The sequence below is a fragment of the Rhincodon typus genome, chromosome 4, assembly GCF_021869965.1.
Source record: "Rhincodon typus isolate 14 chromosome 4, sRhiTyp1.1, whole genome shotgun sequence".
NCBI classification, from domain to species: Eukaryota; Metazoa; Chordata; class Chondrichthyes; order Orectolobiformes; family Rhincodontidae; genus Rhincodon; species Rhincodon typus.
In genome coordinates this window covers 107,679,014-107,698,899 of record NC_063335.1, presented here as the reverse complement: position 1 = coordinate 107,698,899, position 19,886 = coordinate 107,679,014, and the positions used below count along the sequence as shown (strand labels likewise).

Genomic DNA, 19,886 nt, shown 5'->3' with positions numbered 1-19,886 from the left:
GGTGTGAATGTTATTCAACACTTAATAGCCCAAGCCTGATCAACATTTCCTAAATCTGAAATGGAGCAACAAAATTCATCTATCCTGACTTAAAGAGAGAATTGGGAGTATCATTGTTGGGTATCATTATTGAAATTGGGAAAAAAATGATTAAATAATTTGCACAATTTGATACACGTATCCAACGACATGAAGTACGGAAAACAAGAAATACTGGACATCACAGTGGGTCAGGCAGCATCCATGGAGACTAAGCAAGCTAAGGTTTCACGTCTTCATCTAGATCAGAGCTCTGATGAAGAATCATCTAGACTCGAAATGTTAGCTTGGTCTCTCCACATGGATGCTGTCTGGCACACTGTGATCGCCAGCATTTGTTGTTTACAGTACAGATTCCAGCATCTACAGTAATTCGCTCCTGCATGTAGTTTTGGTAATTTGTTATAATTCACTGGCAAGAATACCAAAGGATCAAAACTGCTAAAGGCTGAGTGGACTCAGATAGCATGGGTTTGGAATATGGATCAATGTCCAGATTTCTGGTCTAAGAAATGTCCCTCACATACAGCTGGAGTCCACCAACCAAAACAGAAGAAGAAAGGAAATAAGTGCTGCAGCACGTCTTCCTTAAGTCTTACCTGCCATTCAACACGACCATAACTCATCTGCAACTTTAACTTCACTTGCCCATTCGTTCCCCACATCCCCTATTCACTTAGGCTCCAAAACTTTACTGATCTGTTATGGATATGTCATCTGGACATGCACACTTCTCCAGGATAGACAATTCCAAAGGTTCACAATTTCCTCAACTCAGTCCGAAATAGCTGACTATTATCCTGAAAGATTGTGTTTGAGTTCTTGATTCTTCAGCCTCTCAGCGTCTACTGTGTTAAACCCCCTCAGAATCGTACATGTTCCCACGACATCACCTCTCATTCTTTCAGCAGAGAAAATGTGATAACTCCTTCAGCAGTTCTTCACCTGACAATCTTCTCATTGCCAGCTGTCAATTCGCTGCAACGTGTGACCACACAGCCAGCTATGCTTTTGGACATTCCTGGAACTATCAATTCCTGTCAGCCAACCATTATGTTCTGGCTTTTTTTTTGTCCATTATTCAACAGAAGGGACTGAGGAGGTAAAGCTATTCTGTGTTTCAAGCTCATATATTTGCAGATTTTGTAAAATTTAAATGCCAATGGACATGTTTTGATGTTTCCAGACAATGCAGCTATGGCATTCATTCCCATAAGGAAAAGCAAGGGGTGGCTTCGGTTCAGACTCTGAGAGATGTTGCTTCAATATTCCAGCTTCCCTTCAGATATCAAAAATGGTCCTTCTGGACAAGTTGAAGGCAAACAGGTTGGTGGAACTTATGTGGAATGGTATGAGGTCATGGTAAAGCGACAGTCATGTGAGAAAAATCCAGACAATGTGAGTTTAAATCCTAGAACATGTGAATTAGGAGGTGATTCAGGCCCCTCAAACCTGTGCAGCCATTCAATACACCCAGTTGGCCTGATAGGAGGTAGGTGGGAATGTGGGCTATGAGCTTTCACCCTCTTCCTCATTAAGAAGCTATCCACCACTACCTTAAAAACATTCAAAGATTCTTCTTCTATCACCTTTCAGGAAGAAAATTCCAAAGATTCGCCACCGTCTGTGAAAAATAATTTCTCCTTATCTCTGTCCTAAATGAGGGAGCACTTATTTTTAAAAGTGACCTCTAGTTCCAGACTCTGCCATAATATTAAACATCCTCTCCATATCTATCCTTTCTTGACCCCTCAGGATCAATAAATGTCAGCCCCAAACTGGGGGTTATGCTTGTCCTTCTTGGCTGTTCAGGATCTGATCTTTCTCCTCCAAATTTAGAACCTCATTTGAAGCCCCAAAGAAATGTGCATTCTGCCCAACTCCAGAGGCCACAAGTGGTAACTGGAAGTGAAACTGTTCTTGGAAAAATATTTGGAAAAGAAAGATCAGGTGTAAGTGTGTATGAAATGTAACACACCAATGCAAACACAAATAAAATAAATGTAACAAGAAGGAACAATCGCTACAAAGTGGAACAAAAGTTTTGAGAAACTGACTCTAAAAGGTTTGCAAATGGAGAATTGCTTTATTTGTTCATGCAACATCGGCCTCTCCCAAATTGTGCAGTCAATTGAAAGGCCATAGTAAGCTCACGTTAAAAAGATTGATATTTTTGGTTGCAAAAGCTACAGCATGGCAAATCAGGAATGTGATATTCTGAGCATTGTTTATTGAATCTGCACAACAGGACCAAAGTCACTATCCCATTGCTGTCCATAGAAAAGACATTCATTTATAGAAGGCTCCAATGTCCACAGGAATGAGGGAAAAAAATAAAGTTATCTTTCAGCGTACCAAAATCTTTGGCTTCACCTCCAAGTGTTATCTAAAAATACAGATGTAGCCCTCATCTAAAGCAAAATACATTTTCTTGCATCACTCTTATGTGATTCCAACCTACTTATTCACAGTCAGATTTCCCTGGACTACTGTGAAAATAACAATACATAGATTTTGTTTTAAACCACAAAATGAAAATATGCAAAGTTACATACCCGCTCTTGGCCAGCTGTGTCCCAAATCAGAAACTTATGGAGCTCATTTCCACAGCTCACAGTCTTAGTCATGAATGAGGCACTGGAAATCAGTCCAGAGCAGGCAAGAAATTAGTCTCAAAACAATGGAGAGCTAAAACTCTCAGAACGGGAGAAACAACATAAATGTGTCTGTACTCACCCAATGGTGGGCAGAGTATTGAGATCGAAGGTGTCTTGAACGAATCGGCATACGATGCTCGACTTCCCCACACCAGTATCCTAAAACCGTTAAACATACAAAGAATTAGATCACAGAATTATTTGGTAAGTCAAAAGGATTTTTTAAAGTCTATTTTGCAAAGTGTGTTTCTAGCTGAGTCAATTAAATTATACAGGCCAAACTCCAAACCCAGTTTATACAAAATGAGAAAAAAAGAGGCTGGAAGAACACAGCAAGCCAGGCAGCATCTGAAGGAAAAGAGAAGTCAGTGTTTCGGGACTCTTCAGTCCTGAAGAAGGGTAATACCTGAAATGTTGACTCCTCCTTTTCTCCAGATGCTGCCTGCCTTGCTGTGTTCTTCCGGCCTCCTGTTTGTCTACCTTGGATTCTAGCATCTGCAGTTTTTTTGTCTCTATACTAAATGAGTTGTTCTCAGTCAGGTAGAAGTGATTATGAGATAATTAAACATTTTCTTGCTTTTGCCCCTCATTCTTTACTCCCCTCCCGTCCCCACTGCTGAAGCTAAATGTGACACATGAGGTGATGTGAGCTAACACAGTATGTCTTTTCCTGCTGACATGTGACTGTTCGCTATCTACAAGGCACAATTCAGGATCGTATTGAAATGCTCTTGCTTTGTCTGGATGGATGCAGCTCCAACACTCAAGAAGCTTGACACCATCAGCCTACTTAACCAGCAGTCCATCTACTCTCTTAACCACCAATGCACAGTGGCAGGAGCGTTGCCAAACCTCAGTGGGGTAACGTACTAGAAATCAAGCCCCACCATTCCTGGAGTCATCACAAAGTTAAAGAATTTGAAAAGTACACAGAGCTTCTCAAGTTACCATTCTTTCAGACCCAGGGTGACAGAAAGAACAGACCAGGCTCCCATAATTTACAAGAACTACTACCGCTATTACAAGTACATAAATCTTAACTACAGATAAATAATCATAAACTGTTAACATGTAACTGTGGGCTGTTATGAACTCCCCTCCTTGCACATACACAGACAGATAAAAAAAATGGGTATGATGGGTGGAGGGAAATACTGGGAATACAGTGCAATGCTCCCAGTTCACAGGATTCACTTTCACTTGTTTACAGAAAATACAGAATGACTGGTTCACAGTTATAAAAGGTCTTTGACTTAATCAATTAAAGTTCACAGCTTACAGCAACTAGAAAGGAGAAATAAACTGGCTCTCTTCAGGCTTGAGATACTTTTTAGTACAGAGCAAAAGCAGCTCCTTTTGTTTCTGATTGTTCTTCCTAAAATTTTCCCACCCCAAGCTGTTCTACAACCTGGGAGCCAATCACATATTTGTTGGTAGGCAGAAGGCCTTTGTCATCGATAATTGGTCACTAGTCCACAAACAAGACAGCTACTTGTTGTCAGTCAAAACTTCATTCATATACACCCCTTGGTTCCAGCTCACCTACAACTTGGCTTCCTCTACTGCTTGAACAAGCAGCTGTGTAAACAGCACTTTCAAAGTGTGTCAGGTTGCTTGTTTTTAAAGAGTACAGCAATTCTTCAGTAATCCTCATTTTCTTAAATCAGTTCTTTTCCCATTTCAACCCACAATCAAAAATACAAAGAAATAAATCTTTTCATTGTATACCATTTACAAGGTACACTGCAGCAACTCACCATGGTTCCTCCAACAGCACCTTCAAAATCTGGGACCTCTACCACATAGAAATGACAAGGACAGCAGATGTGTGGGAATATTACTACCCAAGATCACACACCACCCTGACTTGGAGTGAAGCATTTCAAGAAGGCAGGTCACTACCACCTTCTCCAGGTCAGTTAGAGATGATGATAAAGGCTAGCCTAGCTAGTGACACCCACATCCCATGAACAAATAAGAAAAAAAGATTGCTTCTCATTGAGAGTAGACAGATTGGGCCAAGTTGGATGTGACCCGTCCCTTTTGTGAACAGGCCATACCTGGGCAATTTTCCACATTTTCGGATAGCTGGAACCACTTGGCTAGGGGCATGGCATGTTCTGGAGCACAAGTCTTCAGTGCTATGACCAGAATGTTGAAAATGCCCATTGCCTTTGCAGTATCCTGTGCCTCCAACCATTTCTTGATATTACATGAAGTGAAACAAATTAGCTGAAGACTGTCATCTCTGATGCTGGGACTACTTGAGAAGGCCGAGATGGGCCATTCACTTGGCACTTCTGACCGAAGATTGTTGCAAATGCTTCAGCCTTATCTGTTGCACTGATGGGCTGGGCTCTTCCATCATTAAGGATGGGCATTTTTGTGGATCCTCCTCCTCCAGTGAGTTATTGAATTGTCCACCACCATTCACGACAGAATGTGGCAGGACTGCAGAGCTTAGATCTGATCCATCGTTATGGAATTTCTAAACTTGTCTATCACTTGCTGCTGACGTTGGTTGGCACACAGCTCAGCAGTTTTGTAGCTTCATCACATTTACACCTCATTTTCAGGAATCCCTAGTGCTGCTCCTGGTATGCCCTCTTTATTGAAGCACATATAAAGTATGAAGTTAAGACCTCAGTAATTCTACAAAGGCACAAAGATTTTTGTGAAATCAAAATGTAATGAACTGTAAATTGAACAGCCTCAATGATATAGTATTAATTATTAGAATATATTACATGTACTTTCCAAACATGGCAGCAACACAGGTCAGAGCTACAGTCAATAACTCCCTTCAGCAGTGCCCTCCACTCCTCTACAGACAACCATCGGATCCTAACGTAACAATCAAAGGTCAAGATACTGCAGAGGATGGCAGGGATGATTCTAACATTAGACAACAGGCATTGTTTCAGCTATCTGTTCATTTTACACCTGTCTTGATTGTCGGTTTTCTTCCTAATATCCTGGTCTCTTCTTCAATAATACTTGAGAATGAGCCATCTGCGGACTCTCCCAGCCGCAGGGCAAGTGATGCTCCACAGGATGGCTAGATGGGTTGTTTAGAGGTTTATGTGTTTCCTTTGACACCTCGACCCCACCTCTGCATGTTCCCAATCAATTTGTTCAACGTGATCAGTGCTATCCTGAATGTACCTTCTCTTTTTTTCATTAACAGGATGAGGGCGTCACTGGATAGGCAGCATTAATTGCCCATCCCTAATTGCCCAGAGGGCAGTTAACAGTCAACCACATTGCTGTGGGTCTGGAGTCACATGTAGGCCAGACCAGGTAAGGATGGAAGTTTCCTTTCCTTAAGGGCATTAGTGAACCAGATGCATCTTTCCAGGAATCGACAATGGATTCATGGTCATCACTAGACTCTTAATTTCAGATTTATTTTTTAACTTCAAATTCCACCATCTGCCTTGGCAGGATTTGAACCCGTGTCCCCAGAACATTAACCAGGTCTCTGGATTAACAGTCCAGCAATAATAACACCAGGCCATAACTTCTCCTGTCTATTCTGTTTCTTCACACGCTAAGTTCCCAGGTATGTTTGATTTTTTCAGGAATGCGCTGAGGACATCTGTAAAGTGTTTCTGCTGTCATCCTCAGCACCTCAGAGAGTTCTGAATGAAGCAATTGATTCAGGAGTCTGGAGTCATATGGGTGAACATCCTGCCCTGTAGAACAGGTTTTGAGTGATTAACAGGTCAAGGCAGGGTAGGTTGGCTTTGGAGAGGATGCTACTATTGAGTATGTCTTAGCTTCAAGATCACTGTTGCTTCTGAAACCATTCTCAAGTTTGAGATCCTGGCTTCAAATGCTCTTTCCCTCAGTCAGTCAAAGACTGAGCTGGCACATTGGAGGGATACATAGATAATGAAATTCACCATTGCTTCTATTGAGAGGAGATTCCCAGATGCAGAAAACTGTCCGCATTTTCCAGGCCATCATTGTTGATCCAAATCTTTGTCCTTGTCTAAGCCACTGTTGAACAAAGATGCTTCCAAAGGGACATTCTGATTTGAACCAAGAACAGCTGAGCGATACCATTCCATTTCAATTACAGTCTGTTCCTTAAGAGTAAGCACTTTGCTTTCTTTCAGCATGACCATGACTGAAATTGGAACAAGTGGTTTTGAAAAATGACATCCTGTGAATATAGTGTATAGCCTTGTGTTTCCTCACCATGACTCATTTGCTACAATACTTTGCAAAATGCATAAAGTGTCTTGCATCAGTCAATTCTTTTAAGGACAAAAGGAAATGTGTAGGTAGCAACAATTCTCTCTCAAAATAAAGCACTGGCACAGAAACCCATTACAATTGCAGAAAATGTACTGTCACTGACTGACTGTCATAGGCAGAAAACTGAGAATCCAGCTGAAAAAGTAATAAATGTAAGCGAATAGGAAATATCCTGAATTTGGCTCACTACCAACTCTGGCATTGCACCATCATTTCGAAATTTGTGGCTGCTTTCTGCACTGTTTGCATTTAGAAGAAATTTATACATTTTCCGGAACTTGCCAATGAGTGGATTATAAGAAACAGAATTACAGCCTTCATTTTCTACTAGTATTCATACAAAAGCACAGGTTTGAAAAGTGAAAGAAGTGCAGACTAAATACAGCAAATAAGCCTCTTAGACACACACACACACAAAATAAGGGAGCCAGACTGAAAGGGAGTCAGGCTATTGGTGGGATTTCAAAGCTGTCATCAATAGGATGGCTATAGTACATCATTTCCAAGTCAACTCTCAGCAACTCAACTCATTTCACTCATTTTCCTGATTTCTTTCAGGAATTCTTTTCTCTTCAGAAAGTTATCTCGTTCTCTCTTGAAGGCTTAGAATGAAACTGTCTCTACGATGCTCTCAGGCAGTGCATTCCAGATCATAACCACTCCCTATTTCCCTATGTCATCATGGCTTCTTCTGGCCATCACCTTAAATCCATGCCTTTTGGTTCTCAATCCTTCTGCCTGCCAATGGCAATAGTTTCCTGAACTACTCTGTCCAGACCCTGCATGGTTTTCCACATCTTGAACAAAGGTCCTCTTCATCGTCCCTCTCCAAGAAGAAAGGCCCCAGCTTCCCCAATCTACCCACACAGCTGAAGGTCCTCATCCCTGGACCCTTCCTCCTCAATGTGTTCTGCATCCTCTCCAATTCTCCACAGCCTTCCTAAAAAAGATGCTCGAAGATGCTCAAAGGCCCCATTTATGAAAGCCAAGATTTTGTATGTTTTATTTGGCACATTCTTAACCCTATCTGCCCCCTTTAATTAGACTATAAGACAGTAAGATACTGGAGCAAAATTAGCCATTTGGCTCATCAATTCTGCTCCACCATTCAATCATGGCTGATATGCTTCTCAACCTTATTATCTTTCCTCCCCCCACCTTACCGTTGATCCCCTTACCAATCTACCTCTGTCTTAACGCCACTCATTCAATTATTTCTACACGTACACTACCAGGTCCCTAGGTTGCTACTTTCCCTTGAGAACATAACCATTAATGTCCTTCATTGGCTTTGCTGCTGCGTTTCAAGGGAGATTTCCTTCTCAGCATCGGGAATGGAGACCAATTACAAACTGAGCACTATGTGACACCCCCACTGTTCAACACGAAGACTGCAGGAAAGACTAAGGCAAACAAAGGATTCTATCATTATACAAGCTTGGGAAATAATAAATTTGAACAGTAAACAGTGTAACGAGTCTTCATACAACACAGTAAAGAAGTAGGAAGGTAGGAATAGAAGCAGGAGAAACAAACTGACATAATATTTATCCTGAATTTCAATTCACATGCCTTGGAGGGCACAGAACAGGGCTGATGGATGCAATATTTGTTTTACAGTTTCTTAAAATCAAACTTGCTCAATTGTAACTAAACAAATGCTATTGGAAAGAAACAACAAGAGGGGAGAGAAAGAAGACATTGGTATTTGGCTAGACCTTGGAAATTGTCCAAAATAGATAAGATGGGGCCTCGTTTTCTAAATGTTTTGTGTCCATTTACAGGATCAGGTCAGCATGTATTGTTCATCCCTAGCTGCCCTTTGAAGGTGCTGGGGAACCTGCCTTCTTGAACAACTTGAGGTGTAGGTAGATCCATAATGCCTTCAGGGAGGGAATTCCAGGATTTTGATGCGGTGACAGTGAAGAATAGACAATATACTCATTGACAACACATTCAGTCAAATGTGGCCTTGATTTCAAGGGCTGTGACTCCCACCTCACCTCTGGAATTCAGCTCTTTTGTCCATGTTTAGACCAAGGCTGTAATGAGGTCAGAAGCTGAGTGGTCCTGCTGGATCTAATCTGAATATCAGTGAGTAAATTATTGCTGAGCAGTTAAGCATATGAATATATCAATTAGGAGCAGGAGGTACGTCACTCAGTCCTTTAAGCTTGTTCAGCCATTCAATAAAATCCTGACAAATTTGATTTTAACCTCAAAACCACATTCCAAGTTACTCCCAAAAGTCTTTCACATCTTTGTTTATCAAGAATCTTATCTAGCCATATCTTCAGAATATTCTGCTTCAATTGATTTTTGAGGGAAAGAGTTCAAAGACATTTGTTAGAGAAAACATTTCTCCTCATTTCTGTTTTAAAGGGGTGACCCCTAATTTTTAACCAATGCCCTTTGGTGGTTCTGTAGATGATCCCTTCCATCACTTTGCTGTCACTGTTTGACCCAGCAGGCTTCATCGTTCTTCTTATGCTCAGGACGTACCTGGGCAATCTTCCACATTATACGGAGATGCCACTGTTGTAGCTGCACTGGAACAGGTTGGCTAAGGGGTGCAACAAGTTCTGGGAAACAAGTCTTCAATACTAGTATTGGAATGCTGCCAGGGCCCATAGTTTTAAGAATCCAGTGCCTCCAACCGTTTCTTAATAGCACGTAGAATGAATTAAATTGGTTAAGGCTAGACATCTACTGGGTAACTTAGTAAAAGGCAAAGGTGGTTCTGGCTGAAAACAGACGCAAATGTATCAGCCCTGTCTTTTGCCTTGATGTGCTGTGATCATTGTGGATATGGATGTCTGTGGAACATGTATCTTGTGTTAGTTGTTCACTTCTCCACCAGTCACAACCAGATGTGGCAGAGTCCATGGCTCAGATCTGATCTGGTATTGTAGGATTGCTTAGTTCTCTTTAGGGCATACTACATCTACTGTCTGGCTTCACCCCATGCCTCATTCTTCTCTGGCGTGCCCACCTGCGCCCTTCATTGAGCCAGCACTGATCTCCTGGCTTGATGGTAATGGTAAAGTGGGGGAATATGCCAGGCTATGAGGTTACAAGTTGAATACAATTCTGCTGCTGCTGGCCCAGAGCAACTTATGGATGCCAGTTTTGAATTGCTTTTTCCATTTCAATAAACATGGCAATGCCACGCAACCTGGTGGAAGGAATCCTCAACTTGAAGACAGGATTTTGCCTCCATTACAAATATATGGTAGTGGTCACGCCTGCCAAAATCTTCTGGACAAATGCATAACTGGGTGGCATGGTGGCTCAGTGGTTAGCACTGCTGCCTCACAGCACCAAGGACCCGGGCTCAATTCCAGCCTCGGGCGACTGTCTGTGTGGAGTTTGCACATTCTCCCCGTGTCTGCGTGGGTTTGCTCCCACAGTCCAAAAATGTGCAGGCTAGGTGGATTGGCCGTGCTAAATTGCCCATAGTGTGCAGGGATGTGTAGATTAGGTGGATTAGCCATGGGAAATGCAGGGTTACAGGGATAGGGTAGGGGGATGGGTCTGGGTGCAATGCTCTTCAGAGGGTCGGTGTGGACTTGTTGGGTTGAATGGCCTGTCCCCACACTTATGGGGATTCTATGATATATGACAAGTAGATTGATGAGGATGAGGTCAAACAAATTTTCCCTTTTATTGGTTCCCTCATCGCTGCCACAGACATAATCTAACAGTGATGTCCTTTAGGGCTCAGTCTGTTCAGTCAGTGGTGGTGGCATTAAGCCATTGGTGATGGAAATTGAAGTCTTCCACCCAGAGTATATTCTGTCCATTTGCCACCTTCAATGCCTCTTCCAAGTGGCACTCAACAACTGTCTTATTAACCATGAACATCTTTACCTCAAAGTTTGGCTATAAAGGGGCTTCACATACTAGAAACTTAAAGAAAACTAAGGAAAGATGGACACTTTTAGTGCAGGTTCAAACTGTGTGGTTTCAGCAAAAAGAACTCATAACATGATTCTGAGAGGAGTATGGCCTGTTAATGATCTAACCCCTGAAGCGGGGGGAATAAACACATTGAAGACCTTTCATTGCTGTTCCCTCGGATAAGATCATGAGTAAGTGTTGAAAGGAGAATCTGCAATTGATAGGAGCTTGACATTTCAGATCATTGCAAGATGAAGCTTGATGGAAACACATTTGAGCATCCTGATGTCAGATAATATTGAAGCATTGGTTGACATGTAATACAATAACAAAGTAGTTTGTTTCACTTCACTATTTTTTTTTTGGATTTGCTTTCTCAACGTATTAACTCAGTAATGATTTTAAATCTGTACATGTTTTAAATCCACAACTGAGAATACAGATAAACCATCATCCCATAGTGGAACAAACTTTTCAGTGAGTCATCAATTTGTTTTCTTATCATTCATGAGTCAAAATAGTATCAAGTCTGAGTGAGTGAGTGCATATAAACAAAAGGCAAAAAACATGTAAACTCCTTTAATCACTGTTCTTTGAATTAGAATATCTTTGAACATAGAGGTCCCAGAACTCCACACACTGTAAACATAGAGCCTAGGAGCAGCAGCAGGCCATTCAGCCCTTCAAGCCTGTTCCATCATTCAGTATGACCACAGCTGATCCTCTTTCTTAATGAATACTCTCACTTTCTCCTCAAACCCTCTAGTGCCTCTAAAATTGAATACATTAATCTATGTTTTTCTTGTGCGTCAGCAGCTTGCTGTGGTAAAGAAATCACAGGTTCAGTATGTTTGAAGAGATTTTTCCTCACCTCAGTTATAAATGGTTTTAAATGACCACATAACCTCAGACTGCGTCTAGGTTCTAGACACACAAACCAGGCAAAACATCCTCCCTTTATCTAGTCTGTCCAACCCTGTTAGACTTTTATGCTTCTCAATCAGATATCCTCTCATTCATCTAAACTCTAGTGATTACAGGCCCAGTTGAACCAATCTCTCCTATTAGGATGGCCCTGCCATCCCCGATATTAGCCTAGTGAACCTTCACTGCACTCCTCCAATGGCAAATATATCCTGGGTATGGAAACCAAAACTTCAGGCAATGCTCCAGATACAGTCTCAGCAAGACCCATTCTTTAAATATGAACCACTGTCTATCCACTCTCAACCCTTTTGGTAAGGTTCCCCAATTCAAACCTCATACCCTCAAAGTTCCCTTCATTCATTGAGAACTTTAGTTTCAGATTTGACTATTTCATTTTCCATCTTACTAGGGAATTCTATTGTATCAGGGCTGCTCACCCCAAAGGGACACATGGCAAGATAATTAATTGATCATTTCTCAGTGCTCAGTACCCAGTCTATGATAGTCTGTTCCCTAGTTGGTTTCTCTGTATACTGGTCTAAATTATCATCACTTACACACTCCAGGAAATCCATCAATACCATTGTTAGTTTGGTTTGTCCAATCTATATGTAAATTAAAGTCAACCATGATTACAGTACACCCTTATTGCATCCAACTCTGATTTCCTGTTTAATGCCTTCCCTTTTGAGGGGCTATAGACAAATTCCAACATCTTATCTACACCTTGGTGTTTCTTATGTTCACCCATACAGATCCTTCATCATGATTTTCCAAGCCAATATCCTTCCTCACTACTACATTGAGTTCTGCCCTAACTAACACTGCTAGTTTCATTAATATTCAGTTGGATATTCCACTGCTTTTATTGGCATATTCTTAATGGGTCAAATTAATTTTGAGTTGAGCTTCCGACCTCATTTTTGAGCCTCTGAGTCACACTTTTCACATCTTGACATTAGTTAACTTTGCCCTTATCACAGCTCCTATGCTGCCATAAATGCCTTGGTTACCTCTAGTTTTTTTTGTCTATTCCAGTACATTCCTGGCAATTTCTAAGTTCCACATGTCATCCAAAACTCTGCTGCCTGTGCCTTAACTGACAGCAAGTCCCATCCTCCGATCAGCCTGGCACTCGCTGACATTCACTGGCTATCATTCAAACAACATTTTAATTTTACAATTCCCACTTTGTTTCTAAATCCCTCCACAGCCTTGCCCCTCCCTTTCTCTGTAATCTCCTCCAACCTTACAACCCTTTGAAACCTCTTCATTTCTCTGACCACTTGTATGTTTCCAATTAGAATTTCCTCAGTAGTGGTGGCTGCACCTTCAGTTATCTCAGTCCAAGCTCTGGAATTCCCTCCCTTCATCTCTTCTCCTCTCTACCTCACTTTCTTCCTTTAAAGCATTTCTTAAAGCCTCTCCCATTGACCAAGCTATTAGTCATTTGATCTAACATATGCGGCTTAGTGCTATACTCTGTTTTATAATGCTCCTGTGAAGTGCCATGGGACATTTCATTTTTATGAAGTAGTATTATATACATAATAAAATGCTGTTGAGACACATTTGTTGAAAGATGAATCCACAATCCTGCTCATATTGTAGTATGACCTATCTGGTAGATTCACTGCCACCATCCTCGTTCCTGGGAGGAAAGGGCTAGTATGGTAGAAGAAACCCACACGCTGATCTAATGAGAAAAGGCCCTTGTCATAAATAAGATGTAGTTTACTGCATGATAGCAACTACGTACAAGATCCATTGAAGTGATAACATTGTTACAGAGATTATGAAGAAGGCTTCGACAGATAGCAGGTATCATTCCTTCAAGATACAAAGCTGTGCTCCCCCCAAGTCCAAATGATATCATTATATTAGCCAATGTTTCATGCACTCTTCAGCATTAACCCTTTCAGACCTTTACAGCCTTAAGCAACAACATTAATTGCTGGCCAGTTGTGTTACCATCTCCTTCACAATGACATGACCCATAATTATGCACTGATGGTTCCATCACTTTTAAGCAGGATTGATCATGAAGTGAAATACTAAAACTATCTCCAATTGCGGGGCTACCTGGCTGCTTCTAAAAAAACACCAGGCACAGCTTACTCCAAATTCATAGCATTGTAATACGTTGTTGAATTGAGACATCACAGAGCAACCCAAAACAAATAAAACAGTTTGCTGATAGTTTTGAGGCCAACCTCTCACATGATAATGCTGCTTCCAAAAGGTACCATTTCTGCTTTGGAAAGAAATGGTTCTTGAACAATATTCACAATATTTAATACAGAGGAGGTGAATGTGAATTACATTTATAGAAAGAGAGAGTGAGAAGTATCAAAGCAAATACTTAAAGATAGTGACACCGCTAAAAGGCAGTTTTCAATTAAAATCACACGATGACTTGAAGCATAAATATCTGCAAAAGCAACTTATGTTTCCAACTCTATAAAGTTTATTTAAAACCTATATTCAGTTCTGAAAACAGCTGAAACAAACAAAAAATTCTGGAAAATCTCAGCAGGCCTGGCAGCATCTGTGGAGAGAAATCAGAGTTAATGTTTCCGGTCCAATGATCCTTTTTCAGGACAGAGCTGAAAACAGCTGATGTGGGCTTGAATACTTTCTACAAATAGGCTAGTTCTTTTTTAAATTCTTCTATAGATATAGGTGTCACTGGCACGGCCAGTATTTGTTGCCTGTCTCTAACTATCCTTGAACTGAGTGGTTGTACAATCATTTCAAAGGGCAGTTAAAACTGACAGTGAGTCTAAAGTCACATACAGTCCATTCCAGTAAGGGTTTCTCTCCTGGGACGTTAAGGAACAAAATTTGATTTTATTAACTGGCTTTAAATTCCAACAACTGCCATGGCAGGATTTGAACATATATCTCCAAAGAATTGGTTCAGGCATTCTGAAGTAATAGCCCGTTGACATTACCATTATGCCACTACCACTCCCTAGCCTGGTCTCTGCAGCATCTGTTGTTTCTACAGTGTCTTATTCTGAAACATGTAGTTCATTTGCCACAGCACATTCTACACTTCAGGTTGACAATGGACTTGTCAAGAGCCATCACTGAAATTTCCTGGATCTCACAATTAGTGTCACATTCTTGGAGCAGGAAAGCCGGGGGTTGGTTGGATTTCCTGGACAAAAGTTCCAATATTTAGCATCTACTCATTAAAAAGGCATTAACATTTCACAGTGCACTATATTGGTTCCTGTTTGGAAATATTTTGCTGAGATGAGCACAACCAGTATACAGCATGGGGTGGAAGACAGTTCCCTTTTCTGAGATAACTCTGAAGTGACTTTGACGCAAGTGATGAGTCTTGGTCTTCCGAGTCACTCTTCTAAGAGAAAGCAAGTTGCAAAAGCTGGTCTTCTTCCATGGTAAGGGAGAATTTCATCACTTGGAACAAGTAAGTTCAACTGTTCTTACATCATAACAGTGGTTACCAATGGCTTGAGAGCAACACTTACACATGTACACGTGTGCACATATACACAGGCATGTACACCCATAGACAGACAGATTTACAGACTTTACCTCTTATGAACACTAACTGAAGACATCCAGAGTCTTGAATGAGACACCTTCTAGACTCACTGATAAAGTTTAGAACTGTGACACAATCCCTGGTACTCATTTGCATGCAAGCACATTTTTGTGGAGCACAGTGGCCAACTGTACATCTGTTCCAAAGTTGACAAAAACAACAGCCCATAAATTTTATGACTTCAAGCCGAGGAAACCACAATAGCAGGGAAAGGCTGAAAGTTGAAGGTGGGCACTGTAAAGGTTAAACCCATGCCATGCGGGAGTGGTGTAAATAGATGAGAAATCTTTATCTGCAGACTTGGATCCACTCTTCCATCCTTATAACCACACCACCCCCCCAACCCAATCTCAAAGAATCACTCCTTTATTTCAAAACAAAAATTTGAAAGTTGTCACTTCATGATATCATATGGATTATAAGGAGTGTCTTGTACATTTAATAAAATGACTTAAAATATTTTTTATGTAGCTGAGGATCTGTTGTTTATAGGTTCAGAGGAAAGAGTGCAGCGTCTTTACATCATTTTCTAACGTCCCAGTTGGGAGGGAATGAGTCCAACATTTGTGTTTAACGTTGAACTGACATCATGCACAATGATATCACCCATATGATTCGTGCCAAGGAGAAAGAGGAGTCATGTGGACATTTAAGAATTAAAGTTCACTGGCTCAGTGCTTAAGCTTGTCCTAAAAAATATCCAACAGATAACAACAGAGGGTTCACTGCTTTCAGTTATATCTCCTACACACCAACTACCACCTCTTGATTCAATGGCACGACCACATCTGAATCCCCTATCACCAAACTCCTGGGGATTTCTACTGACCAGAAACTGAACTGGACCTACCATATAAATACCATGGCTTCAAGAGCTGCTCAGATTCTAGGAATTCTATAGGAGTAAATAACTTCTTATTTCCAGTCACTGCCCACTATCTACAAGGCATGGGTCAAGAATGTGATGGAATACACTCTCCACTTGTCTGGATGAGTGCAGCTTCAATAAGAAACACAGCATCATCCAGAACAAAGCAGCATGCTTGATTGGCACCCTGCCCAATGACTTTCTTTCTTCCAATATTATCACAGTAGCAGCAGAGTGTACCATCTACAAGATGCACTGCAGAGATTCACCAAGGCTACTTACACAGCGCCCTCCAAACCCACAACCACTACCATCAAGAAGGGCAACGGCAGCAGATACATGGCAACACCAACACCTGCAAGGTCCTCTCCAAATCACTTACCATCCTGATTTGGAAATATATCATCATTCCTTAAGTGTCGCTGGATCAATATCTAGGAGCTCTCTCCCTAGTAAAATTGGGGTTCTATCTGCACCAAATGGACTGCAGCAAGTCAAGAAAGCAGCTCACCACCACCTTCTCAAGGGCAACCAGGAGTTGACAATAATACTGGCCCAGCCAGCAGCCCCCACATCCTATGAATGAATAAAAATAACTCACCAATGCTTCCAATAAAAACCCACAAACTCTATCACCTAGAATAACAAAGTCAGCAGGTGTATTGGAAGATTACCTCCTGTGAATTCTCCTCCCAGTCACAGGCTCCCTGGCTTGAAAATATGTCACCTTTCCTTCTATGTCTTTGGGTCAAAATCCTGAGCTCCCTCCCTAACAGCACTGTGGGTGTACCTACACCACTGCAGGACTGCAATGATTTAAAAACAAATGAAAAGAACAATGGCCATATACATATGGCTCAGAACAGGTACCTTCCCAAAAGAAGGACTGAAAGCAATTGTGAGAACCACCATCCCAAACCATTTTAACAATGGCTTGGAAGAGGAACTGCTGAAGTCCAAGAGAATGTCACCTTGCAGCCAACGTGGCTTATTACCAACAGTAACATGAGCAAGTGATGGGGCACATTTCCACACCATAGCTAAAGGGAAAGCATGGTCTGCTCCACTATTAAATCTGATTTTTGCCATGCATGCATTACATTGAAACACAGGATTTAAACATTCAGCCCTTCAAACATATTCCACCATTCAACTCAATGGATCGCAGTGAATCTACATTGATAACAGCTGAAGAATTTTTTTTAAATTTGGAAGAAAACAGAAATTATTGATTACATTTTACTTGATACTAAATGTTCTTTGACAGTGTAAGGTAGTTCAATTTAGCTGGGGAACCTGGTACTGAAGCTGAAGCTTGGAGCCGGATATTATATCCTCATTTTGATTTTTCCAGCCAGCTCCAAATTGATCTTGACTGTGAACCTTCCACAGATCTGGATTCCAGGACAATTCAAAAAGTGAGCTTGCTTGACTGTGACCACAATGTGGTCAGGTGTACTTGCAGATTAAACTTTCTGTACATTAATAGGATAACCATTCCATCTGATAAGTGGTATGCAGAGTGCAATGATTAATGAGATTTTTTTTAAATTATGGAAAGTAAACATCTTCAAAAAACAAGAGGTGACCTTTCACCTCTTCATAAATTAAAACAAAGACCTGCGAATGTTGGAAATCTGAAACAAAAACAGAAATTGCTGGAGAAACTCAGCGGGTCTGGCAGCATGTGCCAACAGAGAAAGCACAGTTAACATTTCAAGTCCAGTGACCCTTCCTCAGAAATGGGAGACTATCCCAAGCAGAGAATCCATTTCTGAAGAAGGGTCACCAGACCTGAAACCTTAACTCCACTTTCTCTGCACAGACACTGCCGAGTTTCTCCAACAATTCTGTTTCTGTTACCTCTTCATAATTATCCAGTGAGTGGGATTGACCTGGAACGTACTACCCACACAGTGCGGTGGGAGCAAAAAAGATCAAACATTTCAAAAAGAATTTGGATAACTGCCCGGGGATGTGCATTTGTAGGGATTTTGAGACAGGGAGAGGGAACTGGGATGGACAAGGGTCGCTTTATAGGGAGCCAATGCTCACACAGTGAACATCTGCATTGGGCAACCATTTGCCAGCGCAATACAAAGCAAAGTCAAACGGAATAATTAGTCAGATGCAATTAAACCAGTTTGTCCTTTTAGCAAAAACAGACATTTGGCAGTGACTTCACAATGTAAACTCATCGGAAATACAAGGACCAGTCGGAAACCCTCTCGCGGCTCATGTTGTACCGTGAACCCCCTCAGCATGGATTAGTTCCCTGTACTCTCACCAAAGTAGCCAAAATGATTTCAATTCCTCTTACTTTTGCACGATCGAAATTTGCAGCGTCCCACTTTGCAGCTCCACAGCCATTTCAGAGCGGCAGCAGATTTCTGAGCTGGTAACATATCAAAAGGGGAAGTTTGTTTCAAAAGTGAGTCCCCTGCGCTCCGGGAATTGTATTAAATTGCCTTAAAGTTTTTTTTTAATTTAAATAATGAAGGGAAAGAATCTGGGGATAAGGCGAATTGCTGTCATGCTGTAGGAACTGTGGATGTGGAATTCCTCCTTGGAGACACACAGCATTCCAGCAAATCGCCCGAGAGCAGACGCTCCAATTGCAGGATGGGGGCCAACGGGGAGAGAAACTTCAGTGTCTGAGACTTCGGAAACAGTCCAGTCTCCAGCAGAGAAAAAAAGACGGCCACAGATAGACTCGAAACAGCGAGGAAGGGCAGAGATATCGACACGACCAAACACACACACACACACACACACACAGAAATCCACAGTGTCCCAGCAGCTAGACACCAAGAGAAGTAACAGGCACTACTTTTTATTGTTTTTTGTTTGAGGAGTACACAGAACTCAAATGGGAAATAAATTCAAGCCATCTTACTCACCCCAAGGAGACAGACTTTTAATTCTCGAATAGCCATAATCAGTTGAAGGGTTGTGTCATGCTATTTGCAGGCTGGGTTGACCCAGTTCGCTGTTCACACGTTACCTCCTATAACACTGCAAGCAACCAGCTCCCCTCCAAGTGAACGGAAATTTCTGTAACAACTCTCAGCTCTGGATCATCACGTGACACTCAAACTTCTTGCACAGCCCTCCTCACAAAGTCACTTAAAGAGCAGGATATCCTCACTCCACTTACAGCACAGTATCTTCACTGTGTCTAGCTGCTGGGACACAGCAGAATATCCTCACTGTACTGCACTTAAAGAGCAGAATATCAAATTCTGCATGTTATCTGCATGTTAACCATTTCCAGTTTTCTTCGCAGCTATTAAAATTAATTATTTTTGTTGAAAACCATGATGTAAGCGAATAATTCAAAAATTCCAAACATGATAAGAATGTAACTAAAGATTGTATTCACTTTATTTGCAGGGAACATTGACACAATTGTCAGGAATTATACCACTCCAGCAATAACAACTTATATTTATATTGTATTTGCGTAAAATTGAACACATTCCTGGGCATTTCACAGGAGTGCTAGCAAATACAACTTGACACCAAGCCGCATGGGGAAATCTTGGAACAAATGAAGAAAAGCTTGGTCAAGTGGAAAGGTCGCAAGAATTTAGTTCATGGAAAAGAGAGAGAATATCAGGGACGGAATTCCAAAGCTTTGGATTGAAGCCACTAA

The 19,886-nt window shown here is 41.3% G+C and overlaps 1 protein-coding gene across 1 annotated transcript in view; it reads right to left on the bottom strand.

Moving 5' to 3' along the window:
• Window positions 1-19,399, bottom strand: part of rab31 (RAB31, member RAS oncogene family) — an 86,611-nt gene extending 67,212 nt beyond the window's left edge. Inside the window, exons 1-3 of the mRNA XM_048595831.1 lie at window positions 19,132-19,399; window positions 2,776-2,855; window positions 2,595-2,676 (exon numbers count right to left, since the gene is read on the bottom strand). Of these exons, the coding sequence (XP_048451788.1) occupies window positions 2,595-2,676; window positions 2,776-2,855; window positions 19,132-19,167 (198 nt within the window). The 5' untranslated portion in view covers window positions 19,168-19,399. The remainder of the gene's footprint in view (window positions 1-2,594; window positions 2,677-2,775; window positions 2,856-19,131) is intronic.
• Between the last annotated feature and the right edge of the window lie 487 nt (window positions 19,400-19,886).